Source organism: Panthera uncia (genome assembly GCF_023721935.1).
Source record: "Panthera uncia isolate 11264 chromosome A1 unlocalized genomic scaffold, Puncia_PCG_1.0 HiC_scaffold_17, whole genome shotgun sequence".
NCBI lineage: Eukaryota > Metazoa > Chordata > Mammalia > Carnivora > Felidae > Panthera > Panthera uncia.
Window position 1 is genome coordinate 89212569 of NW_026057577.1, and position 21693 is coordinate 89234261.

At 44.6% G+C, this 21693-nt stretch overlaps 1 protein-coding gene across 1 annotated transcript; it reads left to right on the plus strand.

Annotated features, from left to right (window-relative positions):
- Positions 1-333: 333 nt before the first annotated feature.
- On the plus strand, positions 334-1798 carry DRD1 (dopamine receptor D1). Its single transcript, XM_049647763.1, has one exon. It carries the CDS (start codon positions 454-456, stop codon positions 1792-1794), a length of 1341 nt encoding a protein of 446 aa, XP_049503720.1. The 5' UTR covers positions 334-453; the 3' UTR covers positions 1795-1798.
- Positions 1799-21693: the final 19895 nt, after the last annotated feature.

A 21693-nucleotide genomic window follows, 5' to 3' on the forward strand; every position in this document is an offset into this window, starting at 1 on the left:
TGTATTTTCAGCTGCACCTCAGAGAGGGGAGAATTCTGTCACCACCAGAGAGGCAACCGCCCCAAAATGTGACCACGATTGACTAGATCCGCAGAGGCCTGGGAATCTCCTGATTGATAGCCTAGAATATGCTAAAAAGCCAGTGCTTTCCACTGGGAACTGAAGGGTCAGCTGGTGAATGCAACAGTGACCTGGAGCAAGGGAGTCAGAAGACAGTTCTAGAGAGCAGGGAGGACCTTCCAAGGGGCTGACGTGGGTGGCCAAGGGTAGGCTCCTGCCCCGCGATAGTTGCAGCCCTCTGATGGGATGTTGGTGAGGTCCTGCGGCCCCGGGAGCCGGTGGGGCTGTGCGAGGGGCCGCCCAGTGGGTGAGAACTGCAGGTTTGACTGACCTCTCATCCCTGCTTAGGAACTGGAGGGTGTCAGAGCCCCCCGTGTGCACCCCCTCAGCAAGATGAGGACTCTGAACACCTCTACCATGGACGGGGCTGGGCTGGTGGTGGAGAGAGACTTCTCCTTCCGCATCCTTACAGCCTGCTTCCTGTCTCTGCTCATCCTGTCCACGCTCCTGGGGAACACGCTGGTCTGTGCGGCTGTCATCAGATTCCGACACCTGCGGTCCAAGGTGACCAACTTCTTTGTCATCTCCTTGGCCGTATCGGATCTCTTGGTGGCTGTTCTGGTCATGCCCTGGAAAGCAGTGGCGGAGATCGCTGGCTTCTGGCCCTTTGGGTCCTTCTGTAACATCTGGGTGGCCTTTGACATCATGTGCTCCACCGCGTCCATCCTCAACCTCTGTGTGATCAGCGTGGACAGGTATTGGGCCATCTCTAGCCCCTTCCGGTATGAGAGGAAGATGACCCCCAAAGCAGCCTTCATTCTGATCGGCGTGGCATGGACCTTGTCGGTACTAATCTCCTTCATCCCAGTGCAACTCAGCTGGCACAAGGCCAAACCCACAAGCCCCTCCGATGGGAATGCCACTTCCCTAGGTGAGACCATGGACAACTGTGATTCCAGCTTAAGCAGGACATACGCCATTTCGTCCTCCCTGATAAGCTTCTATATCCCCGTGGCCATCATGATTGTCACCTACACCAGGATCTATAGGATCGCCCAGAAACAAATACGGCGCATCTCAGCCCTGGAGAGGGCAGCCGTCCATGCCAAGAATTGCCAGACCACTACAGGTAATGGAAACCCCGCGGAGTGTTCTCAACCAGAAAGCTCCTTTAAGATGTCCTTCAAAAGAGAGACTAAAGTTCTGAAGACCCTGTCGGTGATCATGGGGGTGTTTGTGTGCTGCTGGCTGCCTTTCTTCATCTTGAACTGCATGGTGCCCTTCTGTGGGGCTGGGGAGACCAAGCCCTTCTGCATCGATTCCATCACCTTCGACGTGTTTGTGTGGTTTGGGTGGGCTAATTCCTCCTTGAACCCCATCATTTATGCCTTTAATGCTGATTTTCGCAAGGCATTTTCAACTCTCTTAGGATGCTACAGACTTTGCCCTACCACGAATAATGCCATAGAGACGGTTAGCATCAATAACAATGGGGCTGTGGTGTTTTCCAGCCATCACGAGCCTCGAGGCTCCATTTCCAAGGACTGCAATCTGGTTTATCTGATCCCACATGCGGTGGGCTCCTCCCAGGACCTGAAGAAGGAGGAGGCGTGTGGAATGGCCAGACCCTTGGAGAAGCTGTCCCCGGCCCTGTCTGTCATATTGGACTATGACACTGATGTCTCTCTAGAGAAGATTCAGCCCATCACACAAAATGGACAGCATCCGACCTGAGCTCTGAGATGAATCCTGCCAGACAGGCTCACCCCAAAAGCTGGAGGAGACTTTCGGTGGCTTGTTCTTAGGAAACTAAGGTGCGGTGAGGCCCTGAGACGTCAGGCAAGCCCCCCTCTGCTGCTTTCCCTCAACACACAACTAACCACGTTTTAAAATACATTCCAGAGTGTTTTCTGTGTTGTTCGTAGCGAATCAAAGAGGGACATATGTGAAGTGAACGTTCACAGGGACATGTCTTTGGCTCCAAAGTTATTTTTAGAAACTGATTCTTATCTTAGGACTTAAAATATAGGGCAAAGAATCAACAGTGAACGGCATCGATTTAGAAAATTAATCCTTTCCAGGACGGAAGGAAATGAGAAGGGTTGAGTTTGCTGTGTACAAACAGGTGCTAACAGATGTCCAAGCAAAGTTTTCCGATTGTAAAGGTAGGTGCATGCCTTCATAAATTATTTCTGAAACATAATTAAGCCTTACAGTAGGAATGGGATTTTTTTTTTCTCCAGACTTGAGAGATGCTTTGTTGATACTGGTTTTATTTATTTATTGTATTATGTGGGTATTTTTAATTTATTACAATAAATCTATATTTATCATATGTCATAGGATAAACTTATGAGTTATCTGAGACCTTGTTCGTCCATCTAAGTAGTACCTTATTGGCCAGTGAAATAAACACACAAACTCTCTGAGATGCTAAATGCCCGTGTATCACTTCCAGCAACACAGCAAAGACTGATAGGAAATGAAGTTGTGATAATTCCTTAAAGTTCATGGGCATAAATAAATAAGAGGGGAGAACTGACAAATGCCGTGGATGTTTTTCTGGAAAGATTCTGAAAAACTTAAAAAGGCATAGCTACTACTGTGTTCAGATGTTTTTTAATGACAGAGACTTTCGCAGGAGAATGATTTGCAGTTCTGTAAATATCTTTAATAAAAGCCAGCTTAAGAAGAACCTGACTTGAAACTCATGAGCTTAGGTGGTAATAAAAAGTATGTGCCACTTTGTATTTATGTAAAATAATTGGCCCTCTGTGTCTTTTCTCATTTCCATGTCAGATAGCTTTTCCGAACCAAACAAATTGCTGTCCCGGTTAAACATGTGTAGTGAAGACAGTAGGTTTCCTTAACTCTTGCGTGACAACAGTCGCACCAATGGACAAAGGTCAAATCCTGCATTTCCGTCTTACCAGGTCAAAGCGCACCACTCAGTGGGGTGACTTTTTGTAGTGCTTTAATCTGAAATTAGAATTGATTTTTTTTTTTCCCTAGTCTAGATGTTAATAGTGTACTAACTAACGAATAGTGCCTCATTATCATCCTCGAGTTAGACACTTCTCTGGGTGGAAAAAACAGGAGACCCCTTCTGGGTGGGTGTGTTAAGTGCCCCAAAGCCATCAGTATCTCTTGACAAATGCTAGCTCCTTCTCTGTGCTTCAGAATCAAGTTCCTATCTCATCATCTCAACTGTATAAAGTATCAGTATAGAGTCTCTCTTGCCAGATACTCATTCACGTGGGGCGTTTCAAGAGGATTTCTTTGAAATGTTTACAAAGTATTGTTGACAAGCAATTTACTTAACATTTAGATGAAATGGGTCACAAGAAATAAATTGACTGAAAAGTATCTCCTGCATCAGGTCCGTGTTATTTATGCATTGTGAATGTTTCTTCCTTTTATTGCCTGTATGCTTTCTTACATATAATAAAATTATTTTGTGAACTCAAATCAACCCTGAATGGGCTGTGTCGTGTTTGTTAAATGTATTTTAAAAACTAGGCTGCTTCAGACCTACAAGTAAGAAAACATGAGCATTTTTGAGGATAACCTTACTTTTGTTTTTCTTTTTAATGGAAATTTCTCCTGTTACGTATGTCACATGTTGCCTTTGAATATTTAAACAGGAAATGTTTTTGATTTCGACTATATACTCTCAGGGTGTTTTTTTTTTTTTTTCTGTCATAAAACATTTTTTAAAAAGAAACTCTCCTCACGTGAGGGATTACTCTACTTTTCGTTTCACAGGTTTGAAAGCTTTCTAAAATCTCTGCTTTTTTCTTTCGAAGAGCCCAGAGATGTTAAGTAACATAAAAATCACAGAAAAAACTGTGGCTCTCTGTGGGTTATGTGGACCCTCAGCTTATGTGGCAACCACTGTATTTATGGGTAGTGCTTGTTTTAAGAGTAAAACATAACAAGAATTTCTTTCTGGAGGAAATACACAGGTTGTGATGTTGGGCTTATCAAAATACCTTACAGGGCATATCCCTCAATCCTGCTTAACCTGCTTAGTTTTTTTCATCCGGAAGAAGGAGAACGCCTGAACAGCAGGGGAATGTAGAAATTAAGGGTTAAGTTTATAATTTGGAACATCACACAACAGATGGTCTCTTTTTAAATTCCATATTTGCCTTCCCCAGGCTTTGGCATATAATGAACATATCTAGAATAAACACCATGAAGCATGATGCCTCTTCTCTCTGCTTCCTGGCTTTCTGGATATCTTTATTCTTTGCAGTTTGATTCTGTTCCTTAATGAATAGTCTGGCAGCACCAACTGTGACACTCAGGGTTGTCGTTGTCCAACCACTGGAACATGGCACAAAAGCCATCACTGTTTATTTCCTCGGCAGAGCGAAAAAGACATGACATGTCTAGAAACGGTATTAAAGAACTGTAAAATTCAGTACACCGTGGATGAGACAGTACTTTGGGTTCCTGGCACGCAGGATTGATGGAAGTATCTTATGATGCATTGGTTCCCCTGGCAGAATCAGAGAATTTCCTGTACAACCATAAAAGTGAAATCACCTGATGATTTTCATTTCATTTTTAGCTTAAGGCTTAGTAATGCTAACTGTACGTGAAATACTTTAGCAAGATAGAGGCAGTTGAGAAAAGGCGTACTTTCTCCCTTTCTTTCTAAAAGAAGATGCCTTTCCTGGTCACGTAGAGGCAGGACTTTTGCTGGTGATGGAACAACAGGAAGTCTTATGGAAGGGGGACTGAGCACGGGGCTCCAGTGGGTGTGTGGCAAAGTCACTGGTTTCTCTTGGGACCTACGCAGGCACAGTCTCCGAGGCTTCCTTGCCCTGATTTATTACCCAGGAGGAACAAAACCTGTGCATCAGCTTCTTCAGTGGAGGGATCAACCCCCGAAAGCAAATCGATATGTAATCCAACTTCAGGGACTTTCTGAATTCTCCACTCTCGGGGGGGCTCCGACGTGACTCCCGCCCCAGCTTGTTCCAGTAGCATTTCACCTCGATCATTCCACCCCCTTGGAGCCAGTTCATGGACAGGGGCCTGGAATGCAGAAAACACAGGCTTTGTTTCTGACAGACAAGGGTTCACCTTGCAGCTACCACTTACAAGCTGTGTGACAGTAAACAGCTGTCTGTACCTCTCTGAGCCTATTCACCCATTTCTGGCATGGAAATAAATACGCAGGCTCTCGTGAGGGTTTAAATGAAGCTAGTAATGTCCATAAGGGTCCAGAGCAGTGAAATGTTGGGCTCATTGGTTCTTTACGGGATCTCTAATTTGAAGAAGTTGATGATGACATTTATTGCATTGGTAATAATGGACCTGCTTTTCATTTGTCTTCTTGCATGTTTGCTCGACGCAAATGGAAATGTACTTGTGGTTTGGGATTTTCCCAGACACTATTCTAGTTTGCTGTGGTTCTCTGGTATTCCAGAAGCAGGCAGCTGTTAATATCTGCGTGGTTAAGAGAACTGCCTTAATTTATCATGAGATACTGACTTAAGAAACCTTTATCCATGATGTTTCAGTCTATGAGACCGACTTACCTTGCAAAATTTGTTACAGAAATAATGAGCTGATGGCTGGTTGCCTCTGGGCTGTTAAAACTAGGACCTGGTCCTCTGCAGGATCTGGTTACTGTGGTCATTTGAAGGAACGAACCCAGTGGATCACGAGATTGTAGCATCATATAGATTAGATGCACCTCTGTGGATTTCTTTGAGATTTCCTAGATGGAAACCTGATATCATTTATTTTTATAGAGGATTGAGGGATGGCGAGTATTATAGCACAGAGAACCCCCCTGAGATTTTGTTACCAGGCCAATCTAGCCATCTTGCCTTCTGTCATGTTAAGTAACTTCCATGTGATGTATAGAATTAAAAAAAAAAAAGCAGCATTTGGACTTTAGACTGTTACATCATTCAAGACTTGGGAGTTGTAATTTAAATAGTATTAGAAGCTCAGGAATAATCTCTGGTTTAAAAGGGTTTAACTTTTTAATCACTATGCGACCATGTACAAAACCACTTAAATTCTTTTTTCGTGCTCATGGAAGAGATATCCTACTAGCTCTCAAAACTGGTAAACGTTTTTAGCCACCAACGAGGAATTTCCCTGAATTCTGTCCGCAGAAGTGACCCCACCTAGCAGAAATGCTAGCAAAGTGGCAGGTGGTAGTGGGACCTAGGAGGACTGAATTGAGGGGCAGAGGTTTTTTTTCATTTCATTTAAAAAAATTTTAGGGGTGCCTGGGTGGCTCAGTCCATTAAGCGACCCACTCTTGATTTCAGCTCAGATCATGATCTCACGGTTCATGAGTTTGAGCCCCACATCTGGCTCTGCACTGACAGCTTGGAGCCTGCTTGGGATTCTCTCTCTCTCCCTCTCTCTTTTTCTCTCTCTCCCTCCCTGCCCCTCCCATGTGCACCCTCTCTCTCTCAAAATAAATAAATAAATAATTTTTTAAAAAGATAAGTAGTTTGGATAAACTACAGCCCTTGAAAATAAGTGTTTTCATCTCTGTGATAACGGGGTTCGAAGAGATGATTTCTGAGATAAGATTTTGGCTTGACAATACTAGATGTGAGATCCATCATGGACAAAACAGGGGTCTGGTGGGTTTCCCATGACGCATTTCCCAAACCTCCATTCTCTTGGCCATTAGAGTGATATTTATAAAATGTAAATAAGACTGTGTTATGCCCTTGCTTAATATTTTTCAATGACTCCCAATTACTTGCAGACAAAAACACTCAAGGTCGTGCAAAGCCCGTCGTGGTCACGCCCCTGGTGGCCTCTGATCCCTCATCTATTGCCATTACCCCACTAACACTGTTCCTACAGACATTCCAGACTTTGTATACAGTCTGTGTCGTGTGCAAAGTCCTTTCTTGTCTTTTATGCCTTTGCACAGGCTGTTCCTTCTGCCCAGAACACCCTTCCCTGCTGCTTTTGTCTGCCTGATCCTACCAATCTTTTAAGACACAGTGGGACACACTTGCAGAAAGCCTTCTTTGCCACCTTCTTCTTGCCTCTACTTCTCTTATTTCTTTCCAAGGGCTTACCTTGCTGTAATGAAATAATCTCCTTGCTTCCCTATCTTTCTCCCTAGATGATGAGCATTTTGAGAGCAAAAGCTGTTTGATTTTCTTTCCCTTTCTCTAAATATTTCTAAGCACCCAGCTCACTGTCTGGCTTACAGGATTTGCCCAGTAAGCCTTTGTTGAATGAAAGAATGAACACGTCCAAACAGGATATTGGAGCCACACGTTTAGTGAAATTTATTTCGGTGGGGGGGTTGGTACAGACATGTAGGTCTGCCAGTCTCTCTCTAATGTCTTTGGTCTCTCATCTCCATGTGGTCTTTGAGGCTTGCAATTCCCTGATGTCTGACATGACACGTGCACACACACACACACACACACACACACACACAGAGTGTTTTGTATGTAATTGATGCTACTTGCTATCAGTAACATTTTTTGAGCGCTGTCTGTGATTCAGGTCATGTGCCAGATGCTAGAAATGAACCCGACGCCGTCCCAATCTTTGAGGAGTTAGAAGTAGAGACAGATAGCCAAATAAGCCATCACCAAAGAATGTTTTAAAAGTAAAATGCATGAAGAAAGAAAATGGCTTTTTCCAGGCGGTGCCCATAGCTTCATTCTATTGAGTGCCGGTAACCATCTGCCCGTATCATGCCAAGCACTGTCCATTCATCGTCTCATTCTGTCCTCACAGCCATCCTGTGAGGTGGGCACCAGTATCGTCGTCCCCACTTTACAGGGCAAAATAACAAGTATTCAGAGAGGGCATGCAATGTGTCGAAGGTCACACAGCTAGTAAACTTTTTTTTTAATGTTTATTTTTGAGACAGGGAGAGACAGAGCATGAGTGGGGGAGGAGCAGAGAGGGAGACACAGAATCCCAAGCAGCTCCAGGCTCTGAGCTGTCCACACAGAGCCCGACGCGGGGCTCGAACTCGCAGACGGCAAGATCATGACCTGAGCCGAAGTTGGAAGCTCAACCGACTGAGCCACCCAGGCGCCCCACACAGCTAGTAAATGAAGGGGCAGGATTGAATCTGGGCCCCACAGGCTGTCAAATTCATTGCTTTGGGGTGGTCTCCACCCTCTGCAGGAGCCCCCCTCCAGTGCATCTGGAGGGTTAACCAGGTGGTCTGGTGATAATTGTCGGGCATGCATACAAACCCCTCCTTCACATCCTCCCTGCAGCCCTATGTACCTGTTTACGGCTCTCAAATAGACTCTGATGGCACCCCTTTGCTCTTCCTACAATGGGGACACCCTTTCTCCTGTCGTCTTCATCCGTTGGAGCCTCATCTCAGGTGTCAGCCTGACTGGGAATCCTTCTCTGGCCTTCCATCCCCAGGCTGGTGTCCTGCAACGGGGCACGCATTCTGTCGTGTGCTGTCGTGTCTCCTGTTTCTCAGGGCAGCTCCCGGAGGCACAGACTGTGTCCTTTTCAACCCTCTATTCTCAGTGCCCAGCACAGCCTGGCACACAGGAGGCATCTGAGTTAATATACTTTTTCAGTGAACGAATAACTTTATGAAAAGGCTTAGGTAACTGCTTATCCACACACCTTAATTTTTACTTAAGGGCTGAGCCTGCTGAAGTTATAAGGGCTGATCTCTACTGAGTTAGGTTTCTCCGTCAAGGACACAAGCGCAGAAAAATAATTGGAACGGTCTTTAAACGGCAAGCTCGGACTCTCTCTCGCATCGATGTGCACAGATAGTGGGTGACCAGCCCTTTCACACGGGAGAGGAAATGTCAACCAAATGTCACCAATGTGTTCTGAGATTATCTAGCCGCATGCATGCTGTTTTGAGACTCAGTTTTTAGGTCAGATGTATTTAGCATCATAAACATGTTGACTGTAATTTAGATAATGTCCAGTCCCATTTGTAAGATGCTGCTTTAACACACATTGCTGTTGGCTGTTTAACTGGGGGGGGGGGGGGGCGGGCAGGAGAGAGCGCCACGTTAATTCTGCCAAAAACAGCTGTGGGTTTTTCCTAGCTTGATGGTGGGGTCACCATAAAGTAGCGCTTCGGTTACAGGGGAAGATTAAAGAGAATCTGCTCTGAGAGGGGACCAGGGGCAATAAGGTGACAGTTGGTCTAAAAAGCTTGGCCGTAATACTTTCAAGGCAAAAGCAAATTTTAATGGCATTTTGAGTAAGAATCCATTGCACCCATATTGAAATTAAAGCCTCCTTGTTGGCTCATGCAATTTAGAATGTCGTGCCGGGACGAGGCTCCATCAGCCGGGTAGCAGAACCTCTGGGCTGGGCTGGCCAACAGGCAGTTTCCTGCTCTGCTCACAGGAGTGTGAACTGATCTGGCTGATGGGAAGGGGAAGCTGGTAATAGCAACCAAACTTACAACATGCACACGGTCTGATCTAACAGTTCCACTTCTGGGAGCCTGGCTTACATCCATCCTCACCTACGTGCTCAGGGATGCCCGTGTGAAGGGCGCACCCCTGCTTGTAAGAACCTGCCAAAGGCAACCTAAGGGTTCCGTGAGAGGGGAACGCATAAGAAGATGTAGGATGTCCGTGGGGCGTGGTAATTAAAAAGAAAGTGGATCCATATGCACTGTGACAGAAGGGCTTTCACGAAGGGGAGAAGCAAGTTACGAAATCACATGGATGATACGATCCCTCGTATTTATTTATTTATTTATTTTAACGTTTATTTTATTTTTGAGACAGAGAGAGACAGAGCATGAACGGGGGAGGGGCAGAGAGAGAGGGAGACACAGAATCGGAAGCAGGCTCCAGGCTCTGAGCCATCAGCCCAGAGCCCGACTCGGGGCTCGAACTCACGGTCCATGAGATCGTGACCTGAGCTGAAGTCGGACGCTTAACCGACTGAGCCACCCAGGCGCCCCGATCCCTCGTATTTAAAACAATACAGGGATTCTATGTTTCTTATGTAACGTCATAGAAAAAGATGTGGGAAAATGCCCACCCTGGTAAAAACAGTAGTATCTCTAGGGAGAAGAGTGAGCTTTGGGGACAGCTTTCAATGTTTTCACTTTGTATATTTCTTGGTTTTTATAAGAAGCGTGTGTTTAGGCGTATTAGGCCCGCAGTTAAACGATGTTTGAAAGACACAGGCTGAACTGATGTGAGGCGTGTTGAGTTCTAGTTGTGGCTGCGGGGGGCAGAAGGGGAGGCTTGGGGGCGTCCTGGAAAGAATGACCGGTCATTGACCACCTTATGTGCTCACGTGTGAACATTTCTGGATAGATCGGCAGGGCCTGATCTGGCTGAGGCTGGGTGAGGCTCTGGACTGATTCGTGGATGCTCAGGGCCCCGGGCAGGGTGGGAGCTCCTAAACTGCCACCTCCAAAGCCCCTTCCCTCCCCTCAATCCCCGGACACGACCCTCCTCCACTACACGGGGGTCTTTTCCACACAAATCTCCTTTTTTACTGAGCTTCCCCGGAGCTCAAATTTGGAATAATTTTGTTGATCAAACGCATCTCATTTAGAAAATGATAGGATGTGTGGACTTTCGATTGGAAAAACAGAAAGCATTTTCTCTGTTCGGCTTTTGGGAAATGATGAAACCCCGGCTTGGGGGTCACGAGTGAGAGCCCATCTGAAGTCCTGGGAGCTGACAAAAAGCAACCTTTCCAGAGCCTGGGCTGTTTTAAACCTTTGCAGACCCTACGCTACTCTTTCATGCGTTGTCCTGTCGCACATCACATCAAACGTATAAAGTAGCTCTCATGTCCTCTTAAATGTAATTTTTTTAAATGTGGTTTTGAAATTATTCACAATTTCCATCTTGGAGTTATTTTGTCATATTTTGAACCAATGCGTCCCCCCCCACCGCCCCAGTCTCAAACATTTCTGGACCCCTGGCAGGGCAAGAGAGGCCACTGCAGCTTAAGTCTCTTGCTCTCCAGCTGAGTTATCGGCACACAAGCGTTTTAGGGCCTCTTCTAAAATGCGGTCTACAAGGTTAAAACAAACCACTTCAGATTATTTTGAAACTGAAAAACATCCCATCGTTTGTTCTCAGGCTTAACCTTTTGGGAGACTGTCAAATTCTATTTTTCTCATCGTTGACATAGATATTAAATGTTTTAGTGATATTTTTACGTTAAATGCTCCCACAGGCTCATTTTAGATGTTTCCAGAGAATAGATAGGAAGGCTTCAGGTGGTAAATTCGAAGTTTGAGGATAAAAACGTTTAGGGCAGGTTTGAAGGAAAAGACAGCCTTCCTTAGTGGATCTTGTATTCTAAGAGGAGGAAGAAATTGAAGTGTGAGAACTCAGAGTCAATAACCTAGAAGAGAAAAAAACAGCAAGTCAGGTGCACAGGGGAGGCCGAGGCTAGATATCGATCAGGGACAGTGGCTAATGTTCAAATGTGGACAGTGGCCGTTAAATAAGTTATTTCAGGCACAAGGTTTGTATGGAAGAGGGTCTTTGGGGACCTGGTACCAGGATCAGTTCATGTTAATGGCTGATTTCCTTGGGGAGACTGAGGTTACTTGTCACATGACCTCTGCTCTGACTTCCTCTGGCTTCACAGTAAGGAGCAGTGAGGGGTAGGTGGTCAGCTTTATTTCTCTTGTTTTTCTGCCCGGGAATTTTCCAAATTCCAGAGAAGGGGGTAGGGGGAGGAAGGAGGGAAGGGACGGAGGAGGAGGAGGAGGAGGAGGAGGAGGAGGAGGAGGAGGGGAGAGCTGGCAGAGCACCAAGTTTGAGATTTGTCAAGACAAATCTCATCTCACTTTTTAAAACTGACTTTTTACTGACATCTCACTTTTTAAAAACTCAAAACTGGGGGCGCCTGGGTGGCTCATTCTATTAAGCATCTGACTTTGGCTCAGGTCATGGTCTCACGGCCTCATGAGTTGGAGCCCCACATCAGGCTCTCTGCTGCCAGCATGGAGCTGGCCTCAGATCCTCTGTCCCCCCACCCCTCTCCTGCTCACACTCTCTCACTCTCTCTCAAAAATAAACATTAAAAAAAAGAGAGAAATCCTGAAAAAACGTTATTTTAAAATAGCTTTCGACTTATAGAGAAATTGCAGATAGCACAGAGAGTTCCCAGGTACCCCACCCCTGTTTTCCTATTGTTAATGTCTCACATTAGTATGGTTACAATGAATGAGCTAATACTGATGTTTTCTCACTTACTAAAGTCCGTGACTTACTCCGATTTCTTTAGTTTTTAACTATGTCCGTTTTCTCTTCCACAACCCCAGCTAGGATACCATGTTACATGTGGTCACTGTGTCTTCTTAGGCTCCTCTTGGATGTGACAGCCTCTCACACTTCCCCTGTGTTTGATGGCCTGGCAGTTTTGAGGGGCATTGGCTAAGTATTTTATAGACTGTCCCTTGGTTGGAAACAGCCTGTTTTTCTCTCTTCCTTTCCGAAGGCACTTAGGTCAGCCCTTTTTGTTCTCCACCCCCTTCCATGAGGTTATTTCATACGTTTACACTCCAGTTACATTCTTATGTTACAGTCTGCATTTCATCCTGGAATCCTCTGACCTCATGTTTGATTTTTTTTTTTTTTTTTAATTTCCATACACTGGGAGCATCTGGCTGGCTTAGTGGGAGGAGCACGGGACTCTTGATCTCAGGATCATCAGGTCGAGACCCGTATTGGGTGAGGAAATTACTAAAAAAATAAGTAAAAACACTTAAAAATTTTTCTATACATTAAGATGTGTTCTTGGTGCTGTTCGAAGGGATTTGAAAATGGCATCATGGCTTGTATCTGGCATCATAGTACCATACACAATCGTTGTTTTATTTTTCCTTTTTTTTTTTTTTACATTTTTTAATATATAATTTATGATCAAATTGGTTTGCATACAACACCCAGTGCTCATCCTAACAGGTGTCACAATAGTTTTAATGCCCTTACAGTTATCTCCTCTATGCTTTACTTATCCAAGCCTCCCCCTGCCAAGCTGTTGGTAACCACTAATCTGTTTCTCTCCAGGTTCACCTTTTCTAGAATATCATATAAATGGAATCATACAGTATATGGCCGTTTCAGACGGGCTTCTTTCATTTGCTGAAAGATCCTTGGTTGCTTCTAGTTTGGGGAAATTATGAAAAAAAGGTGCTATAAATTTTTGCATGGAAGTTTATGTGTAGATGTAAGTTTTCAGATCAGTTGGATAAATACCTCGGGATGCAATTGCTCATAAAATTCATAGAATGAGCTAGGAAATATTTTCTCTCCTTCTGTTTTCTGGAAGAACATGTAGGGAATTGGCATTACTTCTCCTTTAAATATTTAATGGAATTTAGTAGTGAAACCATCTGGGCCTAGTGCTTTCTTTTTTGGAAGGTTACTAACTATTGATGTGATTTCTTTAACAGATAAATGGATTGTCAGGCTGTGTGAGTTTGCGTCTTTCCAGAAATCGGTCCATTTCATCTCAGTTATCAAATTTGGGGCATGGAATTGTTCATTTATTATGCTTTCAATGTCTGTGGAATCAGTCGTGATGAACTTTCATTTCTCAGATTGCGATTTGTGTCTTCTCTCCTTTTTTCTTGGTTTATCCATTTTTTGTCAATTTTATTGGCCCTTTCAAGAATTGCCTTTTGGGTTTGTTGATTTTCTTTAAAGCTTTTCTGTTTTCAATGTCATTGACATTGATTTCTGCTCTCTATTTGTTATTGTTTCTTTCCTTTCGTTTACTTTAGGCTCATGTTACTTATGGTTCTCTAGTTTCTTAAGGTGGAAGCTTAGGATATTGATTTGAGATCTTTTGTTTTTGTTTTTTTTTTTTTTTCTTCTTCTTCTGGAATATGCATTTAATGTTATACATTTCCCCAGGAGAACTGTGTTTGCTGCATCCCACACATTTTGGTAATTGTACTTTCTTTTTAATTTTTTTTAGCGTTTATGTATTTTTGAGACAGAAACGGAGCACGAATGGGGGAGGGGCAAAGAGAGAGGGAGAATCTGAAACAGGGTCCAGGCTCTGAGCTGTCAGCACAGGGCCCGACGCAGGGCTTGAACTCACGGACCGCAAGATCATGACCTGAGCCGAAGTCAGCCGCTTAACGGACTGAGCCACCCAGGTGCCCCTTGATAATTGTATTTTCATTTTCATCTAGTTTGAAATACATTTAACTATGCTTGAGCCTTCATTGACCGATGCATTCTTTAGAAATGTGCTGTTCAATTTACAGATATCTGGGAGCTATCTTTTTGTTTTTGCTTTCTAGTGTAATTGTATTGTGGTCCGAGAGCATACTTTGTATGTTTCTATTCTTGAACAATTTTTAAAGAGGTGTTCTGGTCTATGGGCTAGGAAATAGTCTATTTTCGTGAATGTTCCATGTGAGTTTGAGAAGAATGTGTACTCTGCTCTTGTCTGATAAAGGATTCTGTACGTTCTACACATACAAATAGGCTAAGTGGCATAAACAGACTCAGAACCAGGTCTGTCTGTCCAAGTGCAGTAAGTTCATGTTATGTTGCACCTATAAGTCAAGTTTTGCCCTGGAGATTTTTCAGGTTATTATTATTATTTTTTTTTTAGTTTATTATTTGTTTTGAGAGAGAGAGAGAGAGAGAGAGCGCATGGGTGGGGCAGAGAGAGACAGAGAAAGAGAGAAAAGAGAGAAAGACAGCCTGACACGGGGCTTGAACTCACAAACCATGAGATTATGACCTGAGCTGAAATCAAGAGCCAGACGCCTAACCAGCTGAGTCCCCCAAGATGCCCCTTTTTTTCAGGCTATTTGCAAATTTGTCAAAAACGTTAGGACTGATGGCATTGCAGAGGAACAAATTGAGGCACATGAAATGAAAATCACTTGCTTGAGATCTTTCTGCTCCTAGGTGCCACGTCCCAGGACTGACAGCAGCACTGCTGTGCTTTCTACCAAACGCCGTCGCCCCAGTTGCTCTGGTTCTGGGATGATTGATTAATTGGAGTTTTATGGAGGAAGAACTCATCCTCTTTTTCAATCTAGCTGATTTAATCAGTGTAGGTGGCAGCAAGACTTACACAGGTGAAAAGAAAAAGTCATCTTTAACATGAACAAAAGGAATGTGGGAGGAACCAGGCAAGAATGGATTAGTAACAGGGTATGGGGCTAAAGAATGTGACATTTGAAGTCAAGGGCAATTAGAAAAGAAGTTTTAGTTCCAAAGAAAATTAAGTATTCTGAGGAAGAGGGAAGAGAACTGAAGTTTATTGGTGTCTATGTGTCGGGCACTGCTCTGGGCACCTTTGCGTCCATCTCCTCCCGTAACGATCAGAACAAGCCTATGAAAGGTACCCACAGCCTGTAGAGTCTCCCTCCCACTGCATAATAATGCTTTCCAGGGAAGAAGGGGAGGATCTCGGAAAACGAGGTGGTGGAAAATTTGGAAAAGAATACAGGATGGTGACTGGGCATCTCAGATTGGGGGACATGTGCCATTATCAGTCTTTCAGAAAACAGGGATCAAGAGAACGGCCATTCCAACAACCAATTATCACGGGGCAGGATGTAGATGGGCCGGGTCTGGGGGAGGGAGGGACTTCTTCTAGACCAGACAGGGGCGTGCGCAGAGGCCAAGCCGGGGTTCTGGTGGTGGGATGAGCCCCTTGGCCTTGTGAAGAACCAAACATTGGGCCCAATGATCTGACTCACCTGCTTCTTTGTGTAAACTCCCCTAAGAATTTAGAGGAGGACTGGTGCTAGGCAGAGCACATGGTGTGATACTTGGGTTTTTCTAACACAGACTTCTTGGATCATGGATAATGCATGGAAATGTGCACACATGTGGTATGTGTAGAGAGAAATGAGTCCCCGAGAAGCTTTGCTCAGGACGGTAGAGGATTGTTGCTACCATCTAGCTGACTCATAACACTTGGGAAGAGGGGAAGAGCCCCATTCTCGCTTCCCTCCTTCTTGTGCATCTGGAGAAGCAGTAGAGGCCCAGCCGTGGGGACGCCTGTCCCAGGCAGAGACGGCCCTGATGTCAGGAAGCCTGTGTCAGATTTACAGTAGTGTGGCCCCGTCAGCTACAAAAGCTAGACAGCCACAGTTAGGCCAACTGTTAAGCCAAGCAGGGATTTTTGTTTTCTGACCTTTTGATGATGGCTACCAGACCTGTCTCCTGAGGCTGAACTGACTTCCTGCTGGGTCATCCCGGGAGGGAGGAAAGATACTCCCTGAGAAGTAGGATGGGAGGTTGGCCCAGTTTCACCTGAATATTGGGAAAAGTATGTATGTGTCAAGCTAGTGAAGTGGGATGTGTCAGCTGTAGATCGAACTAGTCAATTTGCCTTGGATGAGGATTGATAAGTGTCTCATGAGTAAATCCTTCGCTGTTGGGGTGTAGTAGACGTAGAAGGTAAATGTATTCTGGATACTGAAAATAAAAGGTGTACATTTTGTGTTAAGACCTGTCAGAATCCTTTTATGCCCCTCTAGCACCCAGTACAGAATTCAGTCTGCACTTCAACCTGGTATTATTATAAAGATTTTGGCAGTTTCAGCAGGAGGAGGCAAAGAGAATAATCTCCGTAAATGTTTGTTGATGGGTGGGTGACTGGGCCGATGGATGGATATATGGATGTTGGGGGGGTGAGTGGATGGGTGGGTGGGTGGATAGATAGATCTATGGATGGGGGTTGAGTGGATGAGTGGGTGGATATATGGATGGGGGTTGAGTGGATGGGCGGGTGGGTGGATAGATGGATCTGTGGATGGGGGGGTGAGTGGTTGGATGAGTGGGTGGATGGATGGATATATGGATGGGGGTGAGCGGATGGATGGGTGGGTGAGTGGATGGGTGGGTGGGTGGATAGATGGATATATGGATGGGGGTGAGCAGATGGATGGGTGGGTGAGTGGCTAGACTGATGCAGGGAACCATGTTACTAGAATGCTGAGACTCAGAGGCAATAGCAGAATTGAACAAGACCAAACTCTTGTGTGTCTGGTTGTCAGCAGCCTTTCACTACTGTCCTATGGTGATGGCCCTTCTGAATTTCTACTTGTGGGACACGATTCAGCTAGAGCATGAATCTTGCAGGCAAATGTGGGTACAGAGCCCAGCGGCTAAAAAATGAATTAAGCTGGGCTAAATTCAACTTTTCCAGAGGCTTCCCCAGCCATAGTCACTTTGTTGCTCTGAGCCTCAGTTTCCCCATCCTCCAGAAGAGGACAAGAACCCCTCAACCACAGGATGGATGTGAGGCTTTGATAAGGCAGTAGTAATAATTACTCTGGATACTTACGGAGAGGCTCTCACTGTGTGCCGGGAACTGTTTCAAGTGCTCGACATGTCCTGCCTGGCAACGATCCGATGAGGTAGGTACTGTGCGCCCTCATTTTACAGAGGAGACACTGAGGCATAGAGAGGCTAAGAGACTTGGCCAAGGCCTCCAGCCAGTAAGGCAGATGTGGGCTTCAAACCCAGACAGGCGGGTTCCTGAGCGTGCACATTTAGCCCTTTTGCTATGCATCCTCCCAAACGTGTGCAGTGCTGGGCACAGCCCCTGGCATGTGGTGAGTCTGAAGGAAGGGGTAATCCCTTTCTTCTTGGTTCATTAGTTGCTCTGAAATGGCAGTGGTGGCCTGTCCCCCATGGCCAGCGCTGACAGGAGACTCGAGAGGCAGCCGGTGAATCTGTCTTGGCCAGCCAGGCAAAGCCCCTCAACCATGACTTTTCTTTTTTCTGCTTTTAGCTTGATCCTTAAAAAGTGAAAGGCGTAGATTTCAAGATCATTATGAATACAATCAATATGCCTCACCTCAGTCCAGGCCTTGTTAAGGAGCAAGGAACACATCGCTTCCAAAAGCATTTTAAGACAATTCTGGATGGGGTGCCTGGGTGGCTCGGTCGGTTAAGCATCCGACTTCGGCTCAGGTCATGATCTCATGGCCCGTGAGTTCGAGCCCCTCCTCGGGCTCTGTGCTGACAGCTCAGAGCCTGGAGCCTGTTTCGGATTCTGTGTCTCCCTCTCTCTCTGCCCCTCCCCTGTTCATGCTCTGCCTCTCTCTGTCTCAAAAATAAATAAACGTTAAAGAAAAAAAATTTAAAGACAGTTCTGTGAACTCTTCTGCAATTTGGGTGCAAAGGCACTTTCGAACAAAGTCATAAGGAAATTTCTTTTTCAAGCGTGTCAAGGGTTACGTTCAATAGCAGTAGTCAGTAATAGTATATCTTGTGTGTGTGTGGGAGAGATACATGGGGCAGTGGTCAACTTTAGATTCTCTGCTACTGTAAGTTCAGCGGATATATTATAATGAGATTAGTCATTCAGAATCGGAAATAAAAGATGCATATCAATCCAGGCGGGAATGAAGCTCCTAGGGAGGAAGCGGGCAGGGTATCCGAATGGTTAGGACCATTGTCTTAGAAGGCTGGATACAAACCTTGCTTCCTCGCTGTGTGATCCTAGGCTAGTCACTGTCCCTCTCCAAACCCTACCCTCTCCTGGAACATGGCAATGGTTTTGTGGGGCGTTGCTGTGATGATCGAACAGGATACCGTCACGTTACTATGAATCAGAAATGCTGGAAAAACAGAAGGAATAGCAGTCATTTCTGGAAGGCATCGGTGTCCGGAGTCAGGTTAGATCCAGTTTGAGTTCCTGCTCCGGCACTCTCTTGCTGAGCCTTGGTTTTCTCATCCTCAAAAGCCAGATGGTGATACTCACAGAACAGTGTATTTTTTTTTTTTTTTAAAGATTCAATGAGATTAATAAAATGCATAAAACATTTGGCACAGTACACGGTGCACAGGAAACGCTCGGTAAGTGTTAGCAGTTATAAATGGATTATGACCGCTGCCTCAGAAAGGATGCAGTGCAAGGAAAGAAAGAAAAAAGAGATTCAAACTTTGATCGCTCCCCTGAGTGTTCTATTTATTTCCTCCTGTGTGTGTGTGTGTGTGTGTGTGTGTGTGTACACGCACGCACGCGCCTTAGCATGGTAAATGACACGGATGACATGGTGAGAACCGGATGTGTCCCAGAATCATTTGCAACAACTGAAAACACCAGGAAGCCAGTTCCCCTTCTGGAGGCCACGCCCACTCTCGGCCACCTCCGTTTCAGCCTGCCTGCTAGATGGACCCTGACTCTGCTGTAATCTGTCACTCTACCAGTGTAAGTTGTGCTGCCGGCCCCTGCAGTTCCCACTGGCTGCGTGTCCTTGTAGACTGGCTCTGCAGGGGATGTCAGAGAGCCACTGGACGCACCTCTTTCTTCCACTCAAGGGACAGTCACTAGAATGTGCATCTCACCCAGAGTAGGCATATCGTCCTCACGCGCGTCTGCCTGCCTGACTCCCGGCTCCTAATGGTCTGTAGCTGCCACCCCACGATCACCCCCACTGTTTACACACCCCTGTCTGATCATGGCCACTCCCCAGCCCGACCCCTTTCACAGGATCCCCGTCACTCTCCAGGGAGAGTCCCGGCGGCGGCACAGTTAACAGACTTTTTCTGAGTTGTCCTCAACTTGCCTCTTCAGCCCCAGTCCTGCAGGCCCTGTCAGCTGTAATTATCTGTGCAGGCATTTATGTATCCCACTCCCTAAAAAAGACCAATTTAGACTTAGATGAAATAAACAATTTTCCAGGGAAGTGTGATTTTTCAAATCTTATCTTAGAAGAGATTAAAGTCTAAATAAACTGAATATAAAATTTTGAAAGAGCTACTATCCCTTCCATGGGGGTGGGGGGGGGGAAGCTATGAAGTTTCTAGAGGAATTTTTACCAAACTATTTAAGAACAGATACTCCTTAGGGGGAGGATCTGGTAGACACCACATTCATCAATGATCAAAGTTAGCACGACTTGTTAACAGACGAACATTCATGTGTCTCCAGATACCACGCACTAAAAAGGACATAACCGCCCCTCCGTGGCATTTCTCACACAAAATGCGTAACTTGAATCTAGTCACGAGGAAGCATCGGACAAACTCCGGTGGAGGATATTACACAAAAGAAATAGCCTGCACGCGTCAAAATGTCAGGCTTGTTGAGGACAAAGACTGAGGAATTGCTCCAGATTAAAGGGGACTCAAGAGAGGTGGCAGCTAAGTGCATGTGTGATGCTGGGCTGGCACTAACTAGAAAACAGTATTTCTATGAAAGACACTTGAGAAAACTGATAAAACTTGAATAAGGCCTGTGGATTAGATGTTAGCACTGTATCAGTGTTAATTTCCTGGTTTTGACGATTGTATCGTGATCATTGTAAGGATGTATCTTTGTGTTTAGAAAACACACACCGAAGTATCCAGGGCTAGAGGGATATACCTATAATTTACTCTCAAAAGATTCAGGAAAAAAAATGATCTATGCATTTTGGGAATCTGGGCTTATGGTAAAGTCATACTCTTTTGTTTTTGTTTTTTTACAATTTTTCTATAAATCTGTAATTCTTTAAAACAGAAGGCTACATAAATAATGGATTGTTCTGATTTTATTTGAGCTAATCTAGAGCAAAGAAAAAGGAAAAGAATCACGTTTTCCATTTTTTTATGCAATAACATTAGTAAATATGATAAAAATTGAGACAAAAAGAAAACTACAATGGCACTTGTGAATAATAATACAAAATTCTGAAGTATTAGAAGCCATATGCAACATCTAGTTAAAAGTGAAAGACCTAAAAAAAAAAAAAGACCTCTCAGAAATGAAAGAAAACATAAACAATATGATAGGACCAAGCAGAGTTTATTTCAGGAATTCAAGGGTGAGTTCATATCAGAAAATGACTGAAATTTAATGACTTAAAGAGAAAAATCAGGCAGTGCGTGGGTGGCTCAGGTGGTTAAGCAGGTCATGACTTCGGCTCAGGTCGGTGATCTCACAGTTTGTGAGTTCAAGCCCCTCGATGGGCTCTCTGCTGTCAGCACCAGAGCCTGCTTCGGACCCTTGTCCCCACTTCTCTCTGCCCCTCCCCTGCTCACACGCTCTCTCTCTCTTTCTCTCAAAGATAAATACACATTAAAAAAAAAAAAAAAACCCTTTCAAGAAAAAAATCACGTGATCACCTCTCTGCTGAAAGGCCTTTGCTGCAATCCAATGCTTAATAATAAAATAGGAATTCACCAATTCTTCCTTAACATGATAAAAATATATTTATCTCAGTTCCCAAGCCAGTATTATGCTGAATGGGGTAATGCTTCCAGCATGCCAACGTAAGTGAAAGGGAAGGCTACCCTTCACCGCATGTTGATTACACACTTGATGCTCTCCATGCAAGACTTAATTTGTCTCCATTTTAGTGAATTAATTTCTGTTCTTTATTATTTCCTTTCTTCTATTTCATTTGGGTTTAATGTGCCCTTCTTTTTCTAACTTCTTGTGACGGATTCTTAGAGGAGGGTCTCCCAGACTTTCTTCTGTTTAAATATAGGCATTGAAAGCTACGTATTTGCTTCTGAGCACGGTTTGAGCTGTGGCTCATGACCAAGTAATATTTTCCTTAGCATTTAGCTCAAGGTGGTTTCTTATTTCAATATGCTGTAGAGCGAAATAAAATGCCCAAGATATATTTGTGTAAGTTTTGATTTCGCGGTTTTTTTTTTTAATTTTTTTTTTTTAACTTTTATTTATTTTTCAGACAGAGAGAGACACAGC